The following is a 26673-nucleotide window of genomic DNA, read 5'->3' on the forward strand; positions in this document are numbered from 1 at the left end:
ATGATTTAACTAACTCTGTTGAGGGAGCATTCTTCACTATTTATGAAAGCATAATTAAGACCTTCATTTATATGTCCATTATGACTGCTTGCTTTTTTATCCTTCATGAACGAACAACTAATTTTGTTGTAGTTTTTTAAAAAACTAGTCATAAACTTTTTTTTTTTTTTTGCCAGACTCGGGGCTTGAACTTAGGTCCTAGGGCTTGAACTCAAGGCCTGGGCACTGTCACTGAGCTTATTTTGCTCCAGGCTAGCACTCTACTACTTGAGCCACAGCACCACTTCTAGCCTTTTCTGAGGAATTGAACCCAGGTCTTCATGCATATTTGGCAAGCACTCTAACACTAAGCCACAGCCCTAATCATAAACTATGAGGCTAGGTGCTGCTGGTGGCTGAGATCTGAGGATCATGGTTCAAAACTAGTGGGACAGGAAAGTCCATGAGACTCCATCTCCAAAAACTGGAAGTGGAGTTGAGGCTCAAAGTGGCAGGGTGCTAGCCTTGTGATAAAGAGCTCAGGGATATTGCGTAGGCCCTGAGTTCAAGCCCCACAACCAACAAAAAAAATTTAAAAAAAAAAATCGCGTTTTTTTTATTAGCTGTTTGCAATTCTTAAGGTATTTTGGAAAACTTTTTAAACGCTTTCAAGTTATAACAGGACATCTTTTTCTGCCTGATTTGCTTACCAGTTATTAAAATTATCACCAATGAAATGTAATTTGTTTCATGAAAACTGGTTATTCTCTTTCCCGTATTTTATTGTGTCTTTATCCTGAATAAAAGTCTTTCTAAATGTTGTCTGTTTATGAAAATTGTCATTTTTTTTTTTTTTTTTTTTTAAGTGCCAGTCCTGGGGCTGAAACTCAGGGTATTGTTGCTGCCCCTGAGTTGTTGCTCAAAGTTAGCATTCTACCTCTTGAGCCACAACTAGTATTGTTTTGACACTTCTCGTTAGTGTTCACTTAGAGGTCTACCTTTACACATTCTGATTAAATAAATGTTCATTTCAACTGAAATGTTTATTTTGTAATCAGAGCATTACATAGTAGCTCAAAATCATATTCAAAACTATCTGTCTCTGTCCCCCAACTTTTTTTTTATTGATCTTATTTCAGTAGACCTCAAAGTTGAAGTCAAGACTAACTTCCACTTCTTTCTTGGCCTCTGGCATCCAACCATTTGTCAGATCACAGCTCCACTTCTGGTGCATTTGTCTATGTGTTTTAATTGGAGATAGAGTTTTATGGACTGGGTTTTACTGCCTGGGTTGGCTTTTGAACCATGATCCTCAGATCTCAGCACCAGCTAGTCGTTAATTCTTTATTTCATACGTCTGTGTTATTATTCATTGTTAAGATAGTTGGTTTGAAATAGTTTAGTTATTCTTGGACATGGAAAATGAGCATGGTTGTCCTGACTTTTCTTCTCCAATTGTCAGTGTCTGTATATTGCAAGCGTGTGTGTGTGTGTGTGTGTGTGTCTGTCTGTGTCTACACACACTTTTTTTCTTCCCTCCGTCCTCCCCCTCTCCTTCCTTCCTTCCTTCCTTTCTTCCTTCCTTCCTCTCTCTCTCCCTCCCTCCCTTCCATTGTCCTGAGGCTTCTACTTAAAGTCTGGACACTGCCTTGAACTTTTTTGCTCAAGGCTAGCACTCTGCAACTTGAGCCATTGAGATGACAGTTTGGTGGACTTTTCTGCCTGAGCTGGTTTTGAACCACAATCATCAGATCTCAGTCTCCTAAGTAGCTAGGATAACAGGCATGAGCCATTGGAGCTTGGCTATTGATCCATGAGACCTCAAAGTCATAGTCATTTTTAGCATGCAGATGGGGTTCTATTTTAGTTAGCTGAATATTTCTAATCAAGAGGAGTTATTTTTCTCCTTTGTTGTGTTTTAAAATAATTTGTTAGAATGACAACCAATATCTTCCAGAAACACAAAAGTATGTGTTGTGAATACACTATAACTTGGAAGAATTTTACATATACAAAGTCGTAGTTGTTAAGCAGAGAGATTTTCTACAACAATTTTTATTTAAAAAGGAGAAGAAACTGGCTTTGTGCTCTATGAATTTGAGCTTTGTGTTGTCTATACATTGCTCCTAGTGCCTTGGTAAGCCTGCCTGTGATGACATTTTTCTGTTGCAGTCGGCGAGGCTCTGGCCTGGGCAAGAGAGGAGCAGCTGAGGCTCGTCGGCAGGAGAAAATGGCAGACCCTGAAAGCAATCAAGAAACAGTGAATTCTTCAGCTGCCAGAACAGATGAAGCTCCCCAAGGAGCTGCAGGTAGATTGACACTTCTTAGCCCTAAAATGCATTTCTATGTCTATGATGAGGTGTTGGGATCAGAAATAATCTAGGTGTTAACCACCAAATAAGTTTTTGTTTGGTTTTGTCTTACCTTACATGTTTAGTACTTGAGTATATTCATTTTTCTTTATTTTAAATTCTGACTTTAGAGAAAAGGGTAAATTCCTTTTGATTTAATCTTTTCATACTGACACGTGCATACAGTAGTTGCCAGTTGATTCTTTGAAAGAATTAAGTTCGTAATGAAAGGTAAGGATAAGGTGTGAATTATTGCACAAGCATGAATTTTAATTGAGTGTTTTCAAAGTTCTAAAGTAGTATTTGGTTCATCTAAGCTATTTTCATAATACTGTTTACATTTTTATGGATATCAATCTTGCTAGTTTAGAGTAACAGAATTGATAGAGATTTCCTCCCTTCAGCTTTAAATACGTATCCAATACCATTGCCAAAACAGTTACTGTGAAACAAAACTTTATTTAAACTGTAGTTAGTGAGATTGAAAACATACTTTAAAGTTGATTTTCTTTTTAATAATAGATACAAAAGTTTAAATATAAAACTTTTACAATTATTATGGACATAAGTATGAGTCCCTTAAATCAGGATTACTGTACATGAGTCTAGATGGTGGCATATTTAATTGAACAAAGCAATTTTATATACTTTGATTTAGTATTAGAATATGTGCTAGTTTTTCTTAACAGCTGTGATTGGTCATCTCATAGATTGCCAGAAAGGTTCTGGAGCTCACTGCTGTTCTTACCATACTGTCCTTGTTTTTGTTAATTTTTTTAAGGATCTCTACTCTTTTCCAGTTCATATGATAAGTTGTATGTTCAGTTTAAAGCAACTTTTTTTTAGTATATATATTTTTTTATTGTAAAGATACTGTAGAGAGGTTAGTTACATGAGTAAGGTAATAAGTACATTTCTTATGGAGCATTGTTACCTCCTCCTTTTTTTTTCCCCTACCATTCCTTCCCTTCCCACCTCCCCAACTCCTCCTTTCCTTAACTCCTCCCCTCCACCCCCAAGTTGTAAAGTTCATTTTCAGCAGAGTCTTGTTACAGTGGGTCAGCCTATATCCTTATTTCAGCATTTTGTTATTTCCCTTCCTCTCCCCAAATTAGAAAAATGTATATACAAGATGCAGGGCACCAGAATCAAATACAGTGAAAATGGATTGGACCACTTGGACCACGGGGGAAGAACATACAAAAGAAACAAAAAAATCACACAGTATATTATAAATACATTAGAAACAACAGCAAGAAAGATAAAACCTTAGAGCAGCTTTTCTGTAGGGAGAGAACTTTGTAGTCCCATTCTGTTTTTTTCCTAGAATAATTTCATTGAATATTAATTGGTAAATACTTAAAAAAAAATAGGCCATTTTGTGTGAAATTCACCAAAGCCTGTATGTCATGACCCACATTCTATTCTTTCCAGTCTTGTACATTATTTCTCAGTCTATTAATTTCAAGACTGAATGTGGAAGAAAGACAGTTCCCAAATGGGTGACAGAAAGGTTTTGCTGAATGTTTTACAGTAGACTCTGGAGCAGTTAACAGTGGCTGACATATACTTTACTGCAAATACAGTATTTAACACTTGACACATAATTCTCATTTTAACATTCAAAACCTGTTAGGGTAAGGGTTTTGTTGCCATTTTAAAAATAGGAATTAACAGAGACACAATTGGTTAACTTGCCCAGGTTTCTAAGCTAGAATGGATTTGTGACATTTAAATCTAGGTCTTAGTACAAATTTATAATACCTATGTTTTCTTAGGGTTATAAGGGTATTTAATTCATATAAATACACCTGGGAGTGTTTAATTCATGTGGAGATAATTGGAAGCTAGAATTGAGGGTATGGAAGCAAGAATTTTGTATCTCAAGCAAATAAAATTCAAGGGCATTAGTCTAGTCAGATTGCCTTCCTAAACACAATATAATATAGGTATTTTCTTAGTTTATATGTTGTGACTAGTAATTAAAGATACGTGTGACTGCCAGGTACATGCTCACGCCTGGAATCCTAGCTACTCCAGAGGCTGAGATCTGAGAAACACAGTTCAAAGCCAGCCCGGGCAGGAAAGTCCGTGAGTCTCTAATCTCAATTTAACTACCAGAAAAACCGGAAGTGGTGCTGTGATAGAGTGGTAGAGTGCTCGCCTTGTGCTGAAGAGGTGAGGGACAGTGTCCAGACCCAGAGTTCAGGCCCCATGACTGGGGGGAAAAAAAGATACATGTGACTTATTAGTATTAGATAAACACAAAATTTAGTATATTTGTAGGGCACATGGCTCGTTAGGTGTAGGAATTCCTCTATTTTGCTTATTTATGGAGATGTTGATCTGACAATTTTAGATTGAAAATCTCTATAATTTCCCAAGAAATAATTGAGATCAGATAATAGAAAGCAACCTTGTTTTATAAACTCTTCTGTACTTACCTTTGTTTAGTACCATAATGACCATATTACCTGATGATGAAACCCATAGTAAAGTATAATTACTCTAGTAAGGTATATCGTCTAGTAACCATGCTGTTGACATTAGTTCAAAGTTTTGTGACATGTTGAGGAGGGAGGGGAAGAGGAAAAGATAGGGAAGGCAAGAAATCTTCTATTGCCTCCTGTGCTTTGCATCTAAAAGCTTTTTAACAATTTCTTGATAAAATCTCATTCTATAAACTTCATAGCATTTTATCTTTTATGTAAAAGGTTGTAATGCTTGAAGTATAAAAACTTGGTGCTCTTAAACTTTTCATCTGATTTAAACACTTTTATCCATTGTAAACATTGTTCATAGCACTATGGTAATATGTTAACACTAGATTAGAGAACTGGAGACATACTAGCTTTAGAAAAAGTGATACTGCTGAAAATCTGGCTTTGAGTTTTATTGCCCACAATCCTATTTTTGTATTTGACTGTAGACAAAAGGTGGTGTATGTGATGGAGGAAGTTGATAGCCTTAACTAAGATTGACTGCGAGTTGGCTCGTATTGATGGATATTTTCTTTTCTATAGGAGTTTACAGACAGCCCCCTCAGCCAAAGCTAGACTAATTTGGGTTGTCTTTAGTTTTGTAAAACATACCAAACACCACAGACAAAACTCACTTGCCTTTAAAGGGCTAGTCATAGGATCCCTTTGCCTCTACTAACTGGTTTCTGTCAGAATTGGCTAACTACCCCCACTGTAAAACAGTTGTACTGATTCTGTAGCTCCATAAAACTTGAGAGAACAAAACTTTCAAATATGTTCTATAAATTTTACATATTGGTTAATGTCTTTTTTTGGCATTATAATTTGAAATTATAATTTGTGGAATTTATTACAGTGCTACACTAACCTTTCATGATGATAGCTCTGTAGTATACTTTAAATCTAATTTTTAAAAATTTAAAACGTATTAAATACAGTTTTAGTATTTAAATTTTTTTTTTTATTATGTAGGTTATATACAGACAGGTAAAGAGTACTTTTATTTTTGGACTTCATCCCTTTGCTCTCTCCCAGTAGTTTTATTTATTTATTTGCTTATCTATTGGTTGGTTGGTTGGTTTGTTATGGGGCTTGAACTTAGGACTCTGGACACTGTTCCTGAGCTTTTTTGCTCAAAGCTAGTGCTCTACCACTTTGAGCCACAGCACCACTTCTGGTTTTCTGGTGGTTAATTGGAGATAAGAGTCTCGGGGACTTTCCTGCCCAGGCTGGCTTTGAACCACGAGCCTCAGATCTCAGCCTTCTGAGTAGCTATGATTACAGATGTAAGCCACCAATACCTGTACAACGGTATGATTTATTTTTGGTTGTTCTTGTTTATTGCTTGCTTTTTAATGTGTAAATACCAGAGTGCTTTTTCTTTTTTTTTTTAAGAGTGCTTTTTATTTATGTTTTTGTCCATGGTGAGGCTTGAACTCAGAGCCTGGGTGCTGTCCTTGAGCTCTTTTGCTCAAGGCTAGCACTTCTACCACTTTGAGCCACAGCTCTACTTCCAGTTTTTTGGGTGGTTGTTTGGAGGTGAGTGTCATAGGCTGACTTTGAACTGCAATCCTCATCTCAGCCTCCTGAATAGGATTAAAGTTCTTAGCCATCAGTACCTGGCCAGAGTGCTTTTTAAAAGCCAAACATTTCATATACTAAAACTTTGTGTTTGCTTTCCATATACCTGGAAGAGCCACTTTAACACGCTCAGTCATAATTCATATCTAATATAAGTATTTGTTTACAGGGTTTCTGTATACTGTGAAGAAATTACACTAATTTATTAAAAAGGACTTCTGACAAGTATGTCTAAGACGCTGATATCATATGTACTTTTAAAGAATACAATGGGGGCTGGGAAGTTGGCTCAGTGGTACAGTGCTTGCCTCGCATGTATGAGGCCCTGGGTTTGATTCCTCAGCACCGCATAAGCAGAAAAAAGCCAGAAGTAGCACTGTGGCTCAAGTGGTAGAGCGCTAGCCTTGAGCTGAAGAGCTGAAAGACAGTGCCCAGGCCCAGAGTTCAGGCCCCAAGACTGACAAATAATGATAATAATAATAAATAATAATTAATAATAATAAAATAAAGAGTACAATCGGGGAAGTGGCACTGAAGCTCAAAGTGGTATAGCACTAGCCTTGAGTGAAAGAGCTCAGGAATAGTTTCCCCCTGGCCCTGAGTTCAAGTCCCATGACTGACCACAAAAGAAAAGACAAAAACATACAATAGGTTTGGAGGCATGGCTCAGTTGATAGAATGCCAGCCAATGAGCAAAAATGACCACAGGTTCCAGTCCTAGTCTCAGACCTAAGAAGAAGAAGAGTATAATGAGTAAAGTCAGACTATCTTGAATTCAAACTTTGGGTCCCTTATCAGTAATCTAGTTTGGGAAAGAAAACTCAGTTACAAAGCCTTAGTTTCTTGTGTGTGTGAGTTCTTAAAATTTTTTTAGTTGTGAGGGAATATGTAGGTGATCGCTGCATATAGAACACATTTAATAAATGCTGCCTATAAGTAGCATCATATAGTGTATTGATTTGTCGTTTTCTTCAGTAGCAGCAGTGAGTATGGGTGGTTAAACCTGGATAACCCTTTAATATCAGTATTTTTGGGTAACCTTTAGCTCTTAAAACATTTTTTAACAATTCCTATAAAAGGCCAGATAATGTTTTAGGCTTCATATGGTCTCTGTTGCAATTAATTCAATTTGTGATGATAGCGTGAAAGCAGCCTTAGACAGTATATAAATATATAAGCACAACTACATTATAATAAGTTTGTATTTAAAAAGCCAAGACTAGATTTGGCCTTTGGGCCATAGTTTGCTAATCTTTGTTTAATCTGTAAACTTAAAAAACCCCGCTGAAATTTAAAATATTCAATGGAAAAATAGGAATAAAAATTCAGAGTTGGTGGCTGGTGCATTGGCATATTTTACTTAAGAAAAGCTCTGTTTGTTTATTTTTAAATGTTTTGAGACAGGGGTCTCTACATAGCCCAGCCTGGCCTTCAACTCAAGATCCTCCTGTTTCATTTTCCCAAGTGCTGGGATTATAGGTGTGGGCCACCACAGCCATCTCAGAAAAGCTTTAAATTTACATAGTACTCATGAGCCTTCTAAAAAAGTCTTTCTGACTATCTGTCTGGTATTCTGCTATCTGTCTAGTAAACCGTGTTTTAGAAATTGTGTATCATGTGGTCATAGGTACATCAGTCCTATCTGTTTAAACCAATACACCAAGAGAGAATACACTTAAAAGTACAGCATGCTGCTAGTTTTGCAGTAGTTTTTGTTGTTTTTGTTTTCTTTGTTTTTTGTTTGTTTTTTCCTGGTTAGAGTCATATCTTGATGCCCTTACACTAGTTTTGGTTTTGGTTTGGGTTCAGATCAGCATTTTGTGTGGTTAATGTCCCTCTGAGCCTTCTTTTTTTCCCTCTGGATCTTTAGTTCTTCATCCTACGCTAGTTTGGACATTAAGTTTTCTCTTTCAGAGCAATGCTTTCAAGTCATCTGTTCATTGTAATTTTTATCTTCAGTATTTTGTTCCAAAAATAAGAATATATAATCTGTCTGTACTTTTGAAATTAGAGGAAACAGATAAAAGTGATTTTAGCAGTATTGCCTTCATTGACTTTTGGTTCAGGAGTCCAGGACAAGACTTAATTCACTTTTTCAAAGGGTTTGAGGAGTTTGTCAAAAGCCATGTATGAATGAAATGCAAAGGTTGTATTTTTTTTATACTTGTTTAATACTAAGGTAGTTCAGTGTTGCTTTTGTTTTAAACACTGCAGAGTGAAGTTTAGAACAGCAGCTGAGTGTGCGGTATGAAGACAAGTTTAATTGCCTTTATTTTTAAGTCTGTAAAATGTTGGTTTTTCTTTTTTTTTAAGATAAGCCACACATAATGAATTTAAATGCTCCTCTCCTAACCCTCACCCTCCCTTCCCCAAAAGCCTCTAGTTCTGTTGCAGGGGCTGTTGGCATGACTACCTCTGGGGAGAGTGAATCGGATGATTCTGAGATGGGACGATTACAAGGTAAAGACAGTCTGAAAGAAATGATTACTACAGGCTGCCAGCTACTCCTGTTCTCTTTTGAAATTAATTCTGTTTTGTTCATTTGAACATCTTGCAGTGCCTGCACTTCTAAAAAGGCTGCTTAGTGGTGATATGATGCTTGAGTTCAGAATATGAGCTATCTGCATCTTCATTTTTACTGTTAATTTGATTAGAAAGCCTTAGATAATTTTATACTATTAAAATTTTCTTAGCTGGGCACTGGTGGCTGACTCCTGTAATCCTAGTTACTCAGGAAACTGAGATCTGAGGAATCAAGGTTTGAAGCCAGCCTGGGCAGTATTGTCCTTGAGGCTCCATCTCCAAAAAGCTGGGCTGGAGGCGTGACTCAGGTGGTAGAGCATTCGCTAGAGCAAGCCCAGCAAGAGCACAAGGCACTGAGTTCAAGTTCCAGAACCAGCCTCCCAAAAATCTTTATCATGGTTACAAACATAATCTGGTTTTAACAATAAATTACAAAACAACCTTGAAAAGGAGTAGCTTAATATGTTGTTCTTTGGTACCTAATAACATGAATGCATTTAGTAAGGTAGGTTTTTTTTTCCTCCAATGTTCTTTTGTCTTTTTGGTCACCTATTTTAAAATGAAGGGTATAGTATATATATATATGTAAATTTCAGATTTTTTTATTGTCAGAGCCTTTACAAAAAGCAATCTTAAATTTTATATAAACTTTTTATTTAATAGGTGGATATGTATTTCTGTCTCATTGTAGATTTGTAATAGATCCTCAATGTAAGGCTTATGAGAATCTTATAAGTAAATTTCAAATAATTTTTTTTAGTTCTTAAGAGACATGACAACTGTCTTTAACTATAACTCTTATGAACTCAGAGTTTTTCTTTTTGAACCTAAAAAATATGATTTTCATAGTGTTTTTGGAGAGTCTTAACCAATATGTCACTGGGAAACAATGTCAGGAAAAAGTGGACAAGGGTGTTTAATATACCTACCTACATTGGGTTTTTCCTGAAAAAGTTAACAGTTCCTGCTGGCACTGGATTTTAAGTTCATAAAACTTAAGATGCTTGAAGTATAGGCATCTATATACTTGAATGTATGCTGCATTAATAAATGCAAGTGGTCTTGGAAGTTTAATATAGTTTCTCTTGAAATTTAGAATGAAAAGTAACATTGGCTAACTCAATTATGTGAGATGAATCAGTTCCTTGACATTTTAAGAAATGATCAGTTGCATTAAATAAACTCAACTACTCCCCCTGCCCTTCTTTTTTTCTTTAGCTCTGTTAGAGGCCAGGGGTCTTCCTCCTCACCTGTTTGGTCCTCTTGGTCCTCGGATGTCACAACTTTTCCATAGAACAATTGGAAGCGGAGCTAGTAAGTGAATATTTAAAGTTTTCCCCCTTGAAGCCTCTTAATTAGTTAAGTGCTATTCTTAATGTTTACTTATTGATGGATAAGTATTAGGGCATTTTCATGAACTTTCAGTCTTTTTTTTAAAAGTAGGATTTGTGTATGTTTCAGCTTCCATTCAGCATCTGTAAATTTTCTTTTGTACTTTTATTTTTGATTAATGAGCTGGGATTTTAAATAACTAGCATTTGTAGTAAAGTTATGTTTTGTTTGAACTAAAGAACAGTAAATTATTTACTGGCAATTACCTGGTTGCATGGGCTCATAGATTCAGAGCTTGAGTTTTTATGGTATAACGAAGTTTACTCTATAAAGCAGTCAGTCTTACATGAGCCTGAGGACAATTTCTAGTCACTGAATTAATTATTAAATTAGTGTGTTTTAACACAGGGATTTTATATGATTGACATAACAATCTCAATTGTAACTAGAAGTACTTTACACTTGATTTCTAACAGGTAATCATTTACATTAGCTTCCTAAAAACTTAAATTTATTCTGTTTTATTTTTTTGTGCTGGTACTAGGCTTTGAACTTAGGACCTGGGGTACAGTCCCTTAGGTTTTTTTGCTCAAGGCTAGCTCTGCTGCTGGAACCATAGCTCTACTTCTGGCCTTTTTTTTTTCTTGATGGTTAATTTGGAGATAGAGTCTCACAGGCTTTTCTGCCTAGGCTGGCTTTAAACTGCAATCCTCAGATCTCAGCTCTCCTGAGTAACCAACAGTGCAGGCCTGAACCTGTAATTCTAATACTTGGCAAGGAAATAAAAGAAACAGCTGGTATTTTGTTTTGTTTGTGCTACCCTGATAGATCTTAGATAACATGCAAAAATCAGCGTTTTTTTTTCCTCTTTTTTCGGTGGTACAGGAGATTGAACCTAGTGTCTCATGCTTTTACTACTTGAGCTATGCTTCCAGTTGCCCCTATTCTTTCTCTTTATTTTTATTAAGTGAATGATGGTCATTTTTTTCCTTCATCCTCCCTACTTCTTCCCCCTCAAGTCAGATCACTTTTCAATTTATTTTTCTTGAGAAAATGTCTTACCATGTAGCCTGAAGGCTTGTCTTAAACTTTGGATCCTCCTACCACTCCTTCCTGTGTGTTGCGATTACAGGTGTGTGCCTGGCTTCTTACAAACTCTTGAATTGGATATTTAGTGCCATTCACTAGATATTGGGATTATACTCAATTACAAATAGGATAAGTAGAGTTGTAGACTTTTCATATAGGATGATAGCAACGAACAGTTATTCTATACTAAAAATTTAGATTTAGTTGTCAGTACAAGGAAAAGGAAACAAAGAATAACAGTTGTAGGTTGAAGGAAGGAGATGAGTAGACTGGTTAGAGAAACCTTATCTTGAGATCTTAGGAGTTTTATAGAGATGAAAGTGAGGTTAAGAAACCAGCCATGCATAGGTCCTCATGAAAGAACATGTGGCATGCCAGAGATGGGAATAAATTTGTGTTTGAGAAACTGCATGAGAAAGTGAAAGGAAAATGGTAGAAGATGAAACTGAAGAGATGCAGGGATTTATCAGAATAGGAGGCTTTGGCAATTCATCCATAAGTATAGGAAATCAGGAGCTATCCCAGCTTAGAAAGGGAGAATGAGGGCTAGGAAGGTGGCAGCTGTAGAAGTACTTGGCCTCACATGCATGAGGCCCTGGGTTCGATTCCTCAGCACCACATACACAGAAAAAGTTGGAAGTGGCACTGTGGCTCAAGTGGAAGAGCACTTGCTTTTGAGCTAAAGAGCTAAGGGACAGTGCCCACGCCCAGAGTTCAAGCCCCACAACTGACCCCCCATCCCCCCAAAAAAAGGGAGAATGAGATTGATTATGAAAAAGATAGGATAAAGTTGCATAACTAACAGTATAATAACCCCTACAACCTGCTGACTGTCATTAATCCATAGCGGTTGGCATCTCATTTATATTCTTATCCATTCTCCTTACTCCAAGTGTTTTAGGGTCTCTTTATAGAGGTAGTCTCCCATAGACTGGCTTGCAACTTCTGGTGACTTTCCTGGTGTGTGTGTGTGTGTGTGTGTGTAACTTCTGGTGACTTTCCTGGTGTGTGTGTGTGTGTGTGTGTGTGTGTGTGTGTGTGTGTGTGTAACTTCTGGTGACTTTCCTGGTGTGTGTGTGTTTGTGTGTGTAACTTCTGGTGACTCTCCTGGTGTGTATGTGTGTGTGTGTGTGTAACTTCTGGTGACTCTCCTGGTGTGTGTGTGTGAAACTTCTGGTGACTCTGCTGGTGTGTGTGTGTCTTCTGGTGTGTGTGTGTGTCTCCTGGTGTGTGTGTGTGTGTGTGTGTACGTACATGTACGTGTACACCCCTCTCCCCTGCAACCTGTCCTGGGCACTGTCCCGGGGATCCTTTTTGCTCAAGGCTTGTGCTTACTACTTGCACCAGTGCCACTTCTGGCTATTTATATGGTTAACTGAGGTGAGAGTCTCATGGAGTTTCTTGCCCAGGCTGGCTTCAAACTGCAATCCTCAGATCTGAGCCTCCTGAGTGCTAGGATTACAGGCACGAGCCACTGGCACCCAGTGACCCCTCCTGCTTTAACCTCTGAGTACAGGTATTCCAGGTGTGCACCACCACTTCCAACTCGTTTGTTTTTAAGATACCATTTCATCTGCATATATTTGAATTTATAAGTATAAAAATGAAGAGAATGTTTCCTGGTATTAAGTTCAGAGCTCATATATTCCCATGCTTTTTTTTTTTTTTCCTGTTTATGTGGTGCTGAGGAATCGAACCCAGGGCCTCATGCATATAAGGCAAGTGCTCTACCACTGGGCCAACTTCCCAGCCCTATTCCCATGCGTTTTAAATCTTCTAAAATTTTGTTTTTCTTCAGCTGGACCAAATATAATTTTTACATCAGTGTATTTCTTGAGTTCATTTCCAAGACAAATCTGAATTTACTTATTTTACCTCTTTATGTATTTCTAGGAAAAAGACTGGAAGGTAAAACCATTATAGGGCCTATTAACATTAAAACACTCTAAATCCATATTTAAATCTTGGACTAGAGAAGAGTATAAAACTCCTTACACCTGCAATGTCCCAGGTTCAACAATATCCATTTCATGTCTAATACTTACACATTTATATCTGTATCACACCTTCCTTTATTGCTTTGAAATAAATCCCAGATAAATGCTCTCACTTGTAAACCTTTCATCCTGATGCTCAAGATTCTTACGCTGTGTATATATACACACACACACACACACACAAAACACACAGACTAGTAATTGTAGTGGGCTTTTAAAAATTTTGATTTGATTTTGTTGTTTTATTCCCCCTCTAGTGAAGAAAGGCAATTCAAAAATACTGGGTTTTTTTTTGTTGTTTTGTTTGTATTAAGAGTAGCAAGCTGGGTTCTAGTTGCTCACTTACTATAATCCTAGCTATTAAGAAGCCAGGGATCAAGGTTTGAGGTTTGAAGACATTTAGGGCAAAAAGTCCATGTCTAAAATAACCAACAAAAACCCTGGCTGGAGGGTGTGACTTACAAGTAGTAGAGCAAAAGCCAAACAACTCTAAAGTCTTGAGTTCACAAACTGGTAGAGGAGGTAGTGATTGAAGTTTCAGTAAACAAACTTGAAACTCAATGTCAAGATAACAAGGGTTACAAAATGGTAGCGCTTAGGACAAATAATTCCATATATGAGAAGTCATATTACTTTGGAGAAGAGTTGATAAAGGATATTTTATTCCCTCTCCCCCCCCCATTATTTGTCGGTTTTCACAAAAGGTACTTGATTTTTGGTTTTGTCTTTTGGTGGGGGATGAATCATTGCAAGTAGTGGGCTCTCATAGGGGCTTTAGATATTTTAGTGATTTTCATTGATGTATACATTGTTCCATTATTGGATGCTGGACTCTCGTTTTGAGATTAGCTTCTGAACCTTGCTGACTTGACTTTTGATAGTTTTTGATAACCTCTTTGCTTTTTGGTGTGATATAACTAAGCTCAACAGTCTTAAATTCTCTTCTAATGTAAATGTACATCTTGTCACAGTTACTATCTGATATGATACCAAAGTCTAGTCATTGTCATTTCTGCTACATTATTCACTATTAAATCCTTTTAATGAGTAAAAAAAAGTTATCTTCTAAAAAATTTATATTGATAATGCCAGTTCACATATTTCACTGATACTATCTCCTTTCTCCAATGCTAGAAGCTTTATTTCCAGTGGTAGTAACATAGTAACTCATTTGCTTTGTCTTGTATTTTGATTCCAGCTTTCTAAAAAAATTCCAACTTATTAAAAGTGTTACTATTTTTTTCTTAAATAGCCTTTTAAAATAGATGGCCTGTCCTGTTATTTTTTTCCTTAAATTCTATTATTAAGTAGTTATACAAAGAGGTTACAGTTTCATATGTGTCAGGTTATGAGTACAAGAGGGCCGGTGAAGATTCCTTTTGTGAAAGTGTCATATCACTGCATTCTGTGGCTATACATAGTGTATTTTGCCATTTGGGTTATTTCCTTTTTTTCTCTCATTCTAGTCCTACCCATTATTTCTAGAAACACTGTAAAACAAGTGTGTGTGTGTGTATGTAAGTGGTTGTATAAAAAAAGGTGTGTGTATATACACACACGCACACACACACTTAAATGGCTGAACAAAGGGGTTTTAATTCCAGAAGTCAAGTTATGAGTGTAATATATCTTGAACAGTGTCACCTGTACATTTTTCCTTCATCTTTCTCCATTTCTTTCCTACTGTAAAGTTTTGTAGTTCAGTGTTTACAAAGTGTACATTATATATAAAAACTGTATTTGCTCACTTTTCTTTTCTATATTTGTAGTCAAGTATTCTAATTTTCTATCAGCCTCTTGTATATCATCTTTTAAACATCCTTTATATGTATGTTCTTTAGTCTCTTTTTTTTTTTTGGTTGGTCATGGGGCTTGAACTTTGAGCCTGGGCACTGTCCATCAGCTTTTCAGCTCAAGGCTAGCACTCTACCACTTAAGCTACATCGCCACTTCCAGTTTTCTGGTGGTTAATTGGAGATAAGAGTCTCATGGACTTTTCTGCTCGGGCTGGCTTTGAACCGCTTTCCTCAAATCTCAGCCTCCTGAGTAGCTAGGATTACAGGCGTGAGCCACCAACAGCAGGCTGTTCTTAACTCTGTATCCTTGGTTTATTATTGCCTACTTTAATTCTTTTTCATATCTTAAACTGCAAAGTAATCTTAAAAAATTGTTTAACTTTTACCACCTTTTATGTTGTTTTATTAAATTCTACCTTTTTGTAGTTTTATTAGACTTTATATAGTTAATAACATACTGTTTTATATTTGCTCATTTATTTGCCTGTTCCATTATTCTTAATTGTTTATTGAGCCACCAGTGGCTCAATATCTTTTGTGGGAACCCTTACAGGAAGATTTGATGGTGTGCTTGACCTATGAATAATACCAGTGGGAATCCCTAGCTGTGTGATTGTTAAATCTTATATGTGAGTAAAGGCATAGGATTATGAGTGTTTAACATCTTACTTACATTAATTTTTTGACATAGTCTCTGTATGTACTTAGGAAGGAAAATCCTGGATCCCTTGTTGAAACTGCTTAAATCAGGTCAGGCAGCAAGTTATCTCTAATTAACGACTAGAAAAACCAGAAGTAGAGTTGTGGCTCAGAAGTGGTAGAGTTCTAACCTTGAGCACAAAGAGCCTCAGGGATAGCACCAGGCCCTGAGTTCAAGTTCCACGACCAATCAAAAAACACGAATTGCTTAAGTGTTTCCTGATTTTTTTTTCTTTTTCTGTCATCTACCTCTCGGAATGTCTCCTTGTGTTTATTTTTCTATAACTCCCTTAAACTTTGCCTGGACTAACTCAAACTTACAAAATGGAGATTGGGGACATTATCTTCAGTTTAAGGTCATTTCTTGCTCCTGATGGTAATTAGAATACTATTTTATAAACAGTATTTTGAGATACTCCTGGAAATCTGCTGGTGACAATCTTTTAAATAATTGTACATAGGGATTTCATTCAATTCAGTGTGTCAGTTTATTGGTGCAATAAATCTTGATCAGTGTCTCCCCTTACATTATTATATCTTTGATTGTTCACTCCATCTAGCCTGTCTTTGTGATTCTGAGAACTTTATCTTGTTGCTCACTTTAAACACTTCCTACTGACAAGTTTTCAGTTGTTTTATTCTTCAATTCTAGATATTCCTTTGTAGCTTACATTCTACTGATAACCCTTTGGTCCTTAATTCTTTGTTTGCTTATACTTTTAAAATTATTTTTAATTGTGCAAATGTGTATACATTTAATGTGCTAATCAGTTGTGCAATTTATATTCTAATTCTGTAAGAGTTGGTCTGTTTCTGTGATGTGTTTTTTTTATTATGAAAATCAAGCTGTTTTTCTTCTGTTTTTTGCTTCATTACATGGCAAACCTTTTATATAAAAGTACTGAAGAAGTTTCACATGCCAGTGGTGTTTTCTTCTTTTTCTCTATGTAAACATAAAGATTCAGTAGTAGATTAGTTTATCTTTAGCCATGACTTGGAGCATACCTGACCAGAGTTGGAATTTTGTTGATTCATTCCATCCCTGGCTCAACCTTGACTCTGTCATGTTCTGTCAAAATTTAGGTTGATACCAAGTTGGCAAATCTCTATCCTTATCGTTGAGTAATGAAGCAGATTAAAACATGTGACAGACATCTAGTGTATGGGTACTACCTCTGTGCATATTTGAAGCAGCCCTTGCCTTTAACCTGTGACTACAGGATACTTTATTCTGTTTATAGAGTTTTATGCAAACCAGGCATGGTGGCTCACAACTGTAATTTGTAACAATTCTGAAGGCTGAGATCAAAAGGATCATGGTTTGAAGCTTGTCTGTTAAAAGTTTACAAGACCCTATCACAACCAATAAACACCTGGGCATATTAAAAGACCATCACCCCAACTACATGGAAAATGTAAATAGGAGGATCACCAACCAGGACAAGAAACAAAAGCCACATTAGAAAAATAAAATAATAAAGGGCCTGGACATCTGGCTCAAACCCCTGAGATCAAACCATAGTACTGCAAAAAAGGAAAAAAAAAAATTGCCCAGTTTCAGAACAGAGCAAGTATCTGGTGACCACTTAAGTTCTATTATTTTCTGTGACAGAAGTCAAAACTTAGTGGCCAAATCTGGCTGTCTCCATAGGTACATACATAATTTCACTTAAATGAAAGTAGTCTGTAAACTAAGAATGACTGTTAAATTTTTTAAGTGGATGAAAAGATGTTAAAAGTGGTATTTTGTAACAAAAACTAAATAAAGGTCAGATTTTAGTGTCCATAAAATTGCATTAGATTATAGTCTGCTCATATTGTCTATGGCTGCTTTTGCTTCTAGTATCATAATTGATTAGCTGCAGTTAAAAGGCCAGATAACTTACAAAATTCCGAATAATTACTAATTTGTTTTTAATAGAAAATGGTTGCCTGTCAGTTCTAATTGGCAGTGGTGTTTCTTAAAGTTTGGTCTGTGACTCTTGAGATCTTTATATAGAAACTCTTAAGATAAAAAATAATAATAGCAAGCCAGGTACTGGTGGCTCAAGCCTGTAATCCTAGCTACTCAGGAGGTTGAGATCAGAGGATCGTGGTTCAAAGCATGATAAAGCAGGAAAGTCTGTGAGACTTTTATTTCCAGTGAACTTCCAGAAAACTGGAAATGGAGCTGTGACTTAAAATGGTAGAGTGCTAGTAGCCTTGAGCAAAAGAGCTCAAGGACTGCACCCAGGTCCTGAGTTCAAGTTTCATAACTGAAAAAAAAGTAGTTACTGAGGGGTTGCTGGTGAAACTGCTGATACAAGAATCAAAGCAAGGGCTCCAAATTCTTAACTAATGGTCATTGAATTCAGTTCTATATTGAATATATTGATTTAGTTTTTCTTCTAGTAAAAATAATTCCAGTTTAGCTAAATAAGGCATGCCTTTTTAATAATCTTTTTGTCAAAATGGGGGGTGCATTTTTATACTTTTCTCAAGTAACATACCACCATATATAGAAAATAGAAGTGTGTATTCAACTGTCCCTCCCTGCCTCCTTCCCTCCCTCCCTCCCTCCCTCCCTTCTTTCTTCCTTGCCTTCCTTGCCTGCCTGCCTTCCTTCCCTTCTTCCTTCCTTCCTTCCTTCCTTCCTCTTTCTTTCTTTCTTTCCTTCCTTCCTTTCTTTCTCTCCCTCTCTTTCTTTCTTTCTTTCTTTTTGATCCCAGGGCCCTATACATGTTAGACAAGTAATTTAAGCTACATAGACAGCCTTTCCAAAATGGCTTTTATTACACCTAACATTAAGTTGCTTTATCAACATATTAATTTATTTTTTTCTTTGAAAATAGGGTCTCTTTTTTCCCAAGAATAAATTTATGTGTATTAATATGTAATGAATAAATTGAGTTGATATTTTCTATTTTAATTTCAAACATTTAAAATTATCAATAGATTTAACCCATGTAATAAAAAATGATTTGGGGTTCCTCATGAATTTTTTTTTTCCTTTCCAGTGCTGGGGATTGAATCCAGGGTCTCGCACATGCTAGGCAAGTGCTGTACCACTGATCTACACCCCTACCCTGCCATTAATTTTTACAAGTATAAAAAAAGGTTCTAAATGTAACATGTACTGATCAAAGACATGGATTTCTTCACATATCAGGGGATACTGTATATTACTGTGATTTTGGCTTTTTCTTATTTTCAATTGGCAGAAATTCTTTTTAGGATGTTCCAGAGTATTGGTTATGATCTTATTAGAGAGATTCATATACTTGGAATTGCCAAGCTTAATGTTTATTATTAGTCCTTTGCTGGCATATATTTTTTCTTTTTAGGTGATTGTTCTTTTCAGATGTGGTATGGACAGTTTAATCCTTTTAAGATGAATTTAAAGACAAATTTCATTTATTTTTAGTTCTTACTAGTTACTCTCCCTCTTAATATTTCTGCATTGTTTAAATATAAGAATGATGTCATTGGTCTAAAATTGATATAACTTAAGTTTATAATTTAAATCTGGTATTTGAGTTGAATGTGATTCGTACTCTTTTGGAAGGGTCTTTTAATTACTCTAAAGAATAAATAGCTCACTGTGTGGCTCAAGTGGTAGGGAGTCTACCTAGAAAGGAAAAGGCCCTGAGTTCAAAACTTATACTGCCAAAGATGTTTGTTTAATGTTCCAATAGAAAAGGCAGCAATAATTATGGAATTCATTAATTATGATCTTCTCTAATTGAATACAAGATTTCCAAGGTATCATGTTTCCTATGTAAGAGTATCCCCTTAAAAAGATCAATGAAGCTTAATTACAGTGAAAAACTTTGCTTTTCATATCAATAATACATTGGCTGAAATTGTTTCCAAACATATATCCAACTATTATGCATTTTAATACTTAATACTATTGAATTAGACCAACTGGATATACAAAAAATAATTTGAAAAAAGAGCTTGAAAGTGACATCTTATGCAGATTTGATGAATATTGTTAACAGTGAAAAATGAAAACATCTGTAGACTTCATTTATTTGTTGAGAGTGCTGAGGATTGAATTCAGGGTCTCATATATTCTAGGCAAGTGCTCTGAGTTTATATCAGTAGCCCTACACTTTTGGGGTTTTTTTTTGTGCTTCAGCTTAATGACAACTTCTCTGTAGAAGTGATCAGTGTTTTCTTGTTGTATAATGGAACTGAGTCTTTAGAAACAGTCACCTGTCTACATGAAATGAAAAGAGATTTAAAAGCTGTTTACTGTTTTTACAGAACACTTCATTATTTTCACCTGTTTTGTTAGGTGCATTGATTGTTCATTTGTCCCTTCTTTCTCCTTTTCTAGTACTTGGATCCCATTTATTTTGATGTATATATTTAGTGAAAAATAACATTTCCTTTGAAATTGTTTAATAGGTTTGTTCTTACAGAAAACTCTTTTATTCCTTATGTACATTCATTAAAAGTAGGTATTTCCATATTAGTCTTATGGGTAATTTTTGGTTTTGCTGTGAAAAATCAATCAGGTTCTCAACTGAAATGGTTTAGATATATACTGAGATGAGGTTAAGACAGAGCTGATCCAACTACTCTGATTTTGCTTTGAATATGTCACTAGCATGCCTTGACTAGCATAGACCTACTCTTTGAGTTCTATCTTATACCAAGCAATATTTTTTTAAAAATACTGATTTTTTTATTCTGAAGGTTCAAAGGCCCAGCAGCTTCTGCAAGGACTACAAGCCAGTGATGAAAGTCAGCAGCTTCAAGCAGTCATTGAAATGTGTCAGCTATTAGTCATGGGAAATGAGGAGACGCTAGGAGGTTTTCCGGTCAAGAGTGTTGTTCCAGCTTTGGTAAGTATATACTTTTCCTGTCATTTTTCTTTTTTTATGTTAGAACTCAGGGCTTGAGTTCTGTTCCTGAGCATTTTGCCTCATGGCTAATAATCTTGAGCACAGCTAATATTATATAAGTCTGGCTTTTTGGTGCTTAATTGGAGAGAAGGGTTTCATGGACTTTGTTTGCATCCTGGGTAGCTAGAATTACAGGCATGAGCCACTAGTGGTGGACATTATTGTTGTTCTTTGAAGGCTGTTGAATTATATTAGATGTATGAATATTTTTATGAATTCTCAAACACATTAGAATTAAAAGGTGAATATATACCTAGTATTGTCATTTCATTTATATCAAAGCATGATGTAAAAAAATTAGTAAGAACTAAGAGAATTAAAATGAGTGTTTGGCTTGGTGTCTTTATTTTATCCTTATAGATACTGTAACTGCTATTGATTGTAACTGCTAGTAATATTTTCTTGTAGTGCTAGGTATTTCTAAACATTTTCTATTGTGTAATTTGGTATTTAGTTCTATCAAGATGCCTTTAGAGATGATTTTGATAATGCAGGGGCTAGAACCCAATGGCTCTTTTCTAGGCAAGAACTCTTAGCACATCAGCTACATCCCCAGCTGGAGTTAATAAATTTTATAGATTTTTATGTATATCACTTGAATTTTGATACTTAACAGTTTTAAATTCTAAGTTGTTCAGCCTATTAGTACTACTCTGATTCTCTTAGCGTGTAAAATGTTTAAGCTGTATCTGTTAACCAACAACCTTTTCAGGCAGTAGTCTCAAGAAATTCACGTTGGGTTATGTTTATGTTTGTGAAAGGTTTCATGTTTGGCACATATGTATGGGAAAAATAGTCATATAGTCATACCCATATACCATGTGGTCAATTCTAGTTTTAAAGGCTTTATGTTAAGAGAGAAACCAATTTTTTAAATGACCTTTCAACACAATTTTGTGTTGATACTTTGGATATTTAAGATCTATTGACATAATAAATTTAAATATCTAAGGTGAAAACAAAAGTTGCCATTACTAAATGTATTTTTAAATAGTGACTTGATAATTTTCTAACATTATTAAATAAATTAGGTATAATTTAAGATTAAAATTTAAGTCTGGATTAAATGCTAACATATCATTACATTTAGTATGTATTTATCTTAGAAATTAAATATTGTCTGTTTTGTATGCCAAATAAAGAAATTTTTATTCATACATGAGATGTTATTCAATCACATCTGGTAATGGAGAGTTGATTTTTGAGAAGAGAGCCCAGCAGAAAGACTTAAAAACAAATATGAGACACAATCATTATGTTGTCTGTTCTTTTTGGATTGCTTGGCTCTCTCAGGGGTTGATCAGGCATTTCTTCTTACCTTTCTGCCACTTGGATCTCTAGATAATGAAAGCCAGTTCTCATATCTTACCAGTTCTGTTCTAGTAAAATGCTTGTATGTAGCTTTCTGAATTAGTCTTTGTACTGTTGTATTTTGCCTGTGTTAATATCCATTCTCAGATTGTTGATACGATCAATAGCTGGCATCCACAATCTTAATTAAATTTTACTTTCATTGCTTTTTGTTTACTAAAAAGCAATGTTGTCAAAATGCTGTTTTTATTAGATTATTAAAGGTAGTTGGAAATGTTGGCACATAATTTGCTTACTTGATTTTTGTTCATTAAATTGAAGTAGAAAAAATTCGTATAGTCAAATGAAGATTTTGGGGGGGTAAATGGATCTATTTTGGTCCTTTCCGAATATGGTCTTAGAAGATGCATTAAAGCTAGGTGCTGATGCTAACACCTGAAATCCTAGTTACTCAGAGGGCTGAGATTTGAGAATTACAGTTTGAAGCCTTTCTGGGCAGTAAGGTCCATGAGACTCTTAGGTTAAACAGCAAAAAGCTAAAGTAGAACTTTGGCTAGATGTGCTAGGTTCTATCGTTGAGTTAAAAGGGTAAAAGACAGCAACCAGGCCCTGAATTCAAACCCTAGTTCCAACTAGTACACCTGTACACCCCCATCCCCAGAAAAGGGTTCATTCAGTCTTGTAATTTGGGAACCTAACCAATTTTTTGCTAGTGTGACAACTTTGAAATTTAGACTAAACGTTTTAAGTGGGTATTGTAGCTAATTAACACATCTGAGTGCTTCTTATTCCTGAGGTGGAGTTTGTGTGTGTTTTCTGTTTAAAACAAAGATGGTCTTTGTGGACTTCTGGACTTCAGACCTGAGAAAAGAAGTATTGTATTAGAATAGCTGATATATTACTATAGTCAGACATTTACCTGGAAGTTGCTTAACAGTTTAAATTCATTGCATCTAAGTTGTTCTGTGAATTAAATAATGATGAATATTGTCTTTCCCTAAGGAGGAAATTCATTTGCTTCAGTAGGGCAATTAGTATATGCTGCTAGCAGTTTTGCATTCACTCACTTGAAAAATAATGGCTGAAATCTACTTAACGCCTTTTCTACAAGAAAAGGTATTAAGTCGGTATTTAGATTCATCTATTAATATATTGGAATTTTATATTAAACTAGCTTTTATTTAATGAATAATTGTTTTTTGATGTTATTGATCTCATGTTCACATTACTAGGTGCTTTGCAGCTTAGTGTTTATAGGTTAGATGGTGTTGTCCGTATGTGTGGTCTATACCTGTACTGACAGTTGTTAATTCAGCAAATAATAACGTATTTCTGGTCCTATTAATTTATATGTTGAATATTTGCTGGCACTTGTAAGTCCTCAGTGATAACACTAATTGGGATTCTCAGTGGAAGTTAGGACTACCAAAATGTCTGGTTGTAAGCATTGTGATGGGTTTCGTTTTGACTTAGGTTTATAAGGTGATTAATAATCTAGCAATACATAGAGCTAAGTAAGAGCTACTGCATACAATGAATGCCAGGCTAAGTATAATCATTTCTTTTGCATGTTTGCTAGGTTTTTATCTTAATTTTATTTTTGTGTGGTACACAAATCTTACCTAATATTATCCAATATCTCAGTTTAAGTGGAAAAATAATTATAGAACTTTTCATTCAAAGTGTATAGCCTCTAATACTTTGTTATGTTTTTAACAGATAACATTACTGCAAATGGAGCATAATTTTGATATTGTAAGTATACACTATATTTCAAAACACTGAAATTTTCGTTTTGAGCTTTTATTGAGAAAAAATATCTTTGTTTCCTAGATGAACCATGCCTGCCGAGCTTTAACATACATGATGGAAGCACTTCCTCGATCATCTGCTGTTGTAGTAGATGCTATTCCAGTCTTTTTAGAAAAGGTAGACTTGCTTTTGTCCAATTCTTTAGAAATACACGTGTTGGATCAAGATTTGAACTTACTGATACCAGTTGTGATTATCTTAACTGGGGCATATTTTCAGCTCACAATTCGTGAAGGGCATATTTTGCATTCATCAGACCAGTAGTTTAAAGTTGAAGCTATTAAATCTCTTACGAAATCTGTATTTTTGTACAATATTAACATTTCAGAGAACAACTTAAACACTTGGTTTAAAATGTAATTTCTAGAAATATTAGTGATGTTGACAGCTATTAATACTTTTTGACTGTCGGCTGAAAAAGTTGAAACAAAGTACCTTGACCAAGATTGTAAAATTTAATCAGTGGCAAAGGAAAATGTAAAACATAGTTTGTGGTAAATGTGGCTTTGGTCTTTTTGTGGACCTTTTTTCTTTTTGGTATACTGTTGTAAAACTTTCTTTGTTTATTTTGTTGGTTGTGGGGTTTGAACTCTGGGCTTGGGCACTGTTTGTTCTTGAGCTGTTCAGCTCAAGGCAAGCCCTCTACCACTTGAACCACAGCCCCACTTCCAGTTTTCTAGTGGCTTATTGGAGATAAGAGTCTCATGGACTTTCCTGCCCGTGCTGGCTTTGAACCACTGTCCTCAGATCTCAGCCTCCTGAGTAGCTAGGATTACAGGCATGAACCACCAGCACCCCACAACTTAGTTTATTTGATGAATATGAAATAGAAGATTTAAAACCAAATTGATTTTTTTCTTTTGGTGGTACTATATTAAACTCAGCACCATTGTTCAGGCAGGTGTTTACCACTCAGGCCACGCCCCTAGCCTTTTTTTTTTTTTTTTTTTTTTAAAGCTATAGATCTTACTAACTTTGCCTGGAGTATGACCTCAGACTCTCAATTCTGCCTCTCCTCTTGCCTCTGCAACCAGGTAGCTTAAATTAACAGTCTTGTGCCTCTATGTCTAAAACAAATCATCTATCTAGGCACCAGTAGCATACTTTTAATTCTAGCTACTGAGGCAGCTGAGGTCTGCAAGATCCCACCTAGACTTAACTAGCCAGAAAGCTGGAATGGAGGCATTACGGAAGTGGTAGAGTCCCAGCTGTGAGTGATACAGCTGACTGAGTGTGAGAGGCTAAATTCAAGATAAAGTACTAGCTCCCCCTTCCCCCAAAAAAGAAAGAAAAGAACTCCTCTTTTAAAGCTTCATATAAAAGATAAAGCACTTGAATTTATATCTTAACCTTCAGCCACCTATTTATATGTTCCTAGCTGCAAGTTATTCAGTGCATTGATGTGGCAGAGCAGGCCTTGACTGCCTTGGAGATGTTGTCACGGAGACACAGTAAAGCTATTCTACAGGCAGTAAGTATTGTTATTGCAGGACTATATTTCATTTACTGTCAGATTTCAGATTCTACATAATTCTTTTTATTGTAATCTCCCTAGGATTCACATGTCAACAAAGTGATGTGCTAGCACTCTACCAATATGAGCCATAGCTTCACTTCCAGCTTTTTTGATGTTTGGACATAAGAATCTCACAGACTTTCCTATGCATGCTAGTTTTGAACTGTGATCCTCTGATTGCAGTCTCCTGAGTAGGCTAGAATTTACTGGCATAATGGTACTTGGCTTTGTTTTGCTTTTTTTGTGTGTATGCTGGTACTTGGGCTTGAACCTTACGGCCTCTCTTGCTCAGGTTTTTTATTCCTGCTGGCAGTCTACCAGTTGCTCCATACTTACAGTCCTGGTCTTTGCTACTTTCCTGGAAATAAGCTTCTTTTCAAATTTATCTTCTGAAGCTGGCTTCCTATCTCAGCCTCCTGAGATTTGCTAAGATTACAGTCATGAGCCACTAGCACTGCACTGCAGCTTTGATTTATATTGTTGATAAAGTATTTTCCATCACCTTAATAAAAGGTTTCCTGCATTTCAGGGTGGTTTGGCAGACTGTTTGCTATATCTTGAATTCTTCAGCATAAATGCCCAAAGAAATGCATTAGCAATTGCAGCCAATTGTTGCCAGAGTATCACACCAGATGAATTTCATTTTGTGGCAGATTCCCTTCCATTGCTTACTCAAAGGCTGACACATCAGGTAAAGTATGAAGCTATTTTATATTGTAAGAAAAAAGTTAATTGGGAAGTGGCACTGTGGCTCAAGTGGTAAAGCACTTGCCTTGAGCTGAAGAGCTGAGGGACAGCGTCCACACCCAGAGTTCAAGCCCCATGACCAAAAAAAAAGTTTATTGTGGTAATTTCAGCTAATGTCTCCTAGTGTCCTAAATCTAATAGGAGATATATAAATAAAACTGGGGGTATTATCTGATCATAATACCATATTAAGTTATTTTAAAATACTGTCTTAGGTATTAAAAATTTGGATTTGACCAAATGAACAGTAATTTACATACTTGGAATCTTTAGTTATTTTAACTTAAAGGATAAATTTGTTACCAGAGCATGAGTTTTTACTGTGTGATTTGATCAGAATCCCCTTTTGGAATGCTTATTCTTCCTTGAAGACTTGTTACCTTACCTTCACCCAGGCTGGCTTTGGTTTGTGATCTTCAGATTTCAGTTTCCTGAGTAGCTAGTATTATAGGCTTGAGACACCAGCACCTGACATTGTTAATTTTATACCAAATCTTTAAAAAAAATTTTTGTGGTACTGTTTTAGATTATTTGTGTAGTGGTACTTATTTTGACATTAATGCCA

General features: G+C 35.8%; 1 protein-coding gene across 23 annotated transcripts in view; it reads left to right on the top strand.

The window, feature by feature from the left end:
- Positions 1 to 26673, top strand: part of Trip12 (thyroid hormone receptor interactor 12) — a 125754-nt gene that overhangs the window by 52790 nt on the left and 46291 nt on the right. For 12 of the 23 annotated variants that reach the window (XM_042678961.1, XM_042678963.1, XM_042678968.1 and 9 more), the window contains 8 exons: positions 2152 to 2288; positions 8768 to 8851; positions 10133 to 10228; positions 20514 to 20662; positions 23753 to 23788; positions 23867 to 23962; positions 25224 to 25316; positions 25891 to 26052. In XM_042678961.1, coding sequence (XP_042534895.1) covers positions 2152 to 2288; positions 8768 to 8851; positions 10133 to 10228; positions 20514 to 20662; positions 23753 to 23788; positions 23867 to 23962; positions 25224 to 25316; positions 25891 to 26052 — 853 coding nt within the window. Of the gene's footprint in view, positions 1 to 2151; positions 2289 to 8767; positions 8852 to 10132; positions 10229 to 18823; positions 18860 to 20513; positions 20663 to 23752; positions 23789 to 23866; positions 23963 to 25223; positions 25317 to 25890; positions 26053 to 26673 lie in introns of all 23 variants that reach the window. The other 11 variants (XM_042678979.1, XM_042678956.1, XM_042678975.1 and 8 more) reach the window with 2 other exon arrangements.

Source organism: Dipodomys spectabilis, unplaced genomic scaffold (genome assembly GCF_019054845.1).
Source record: "Dipodomys spectabilis isolate Male_0828 unplaced genomic scaffold, ASM1905484v1 ptg000051l, whole genome shotgun sequence".
Taxonomy (NCBI): domain Eukaryota; kingdom Metazoa; phylum Chordata; class Mammalia; order Rodentia; family Heteromyidae; genus Dipodomys; species Dipodomys spectabilis.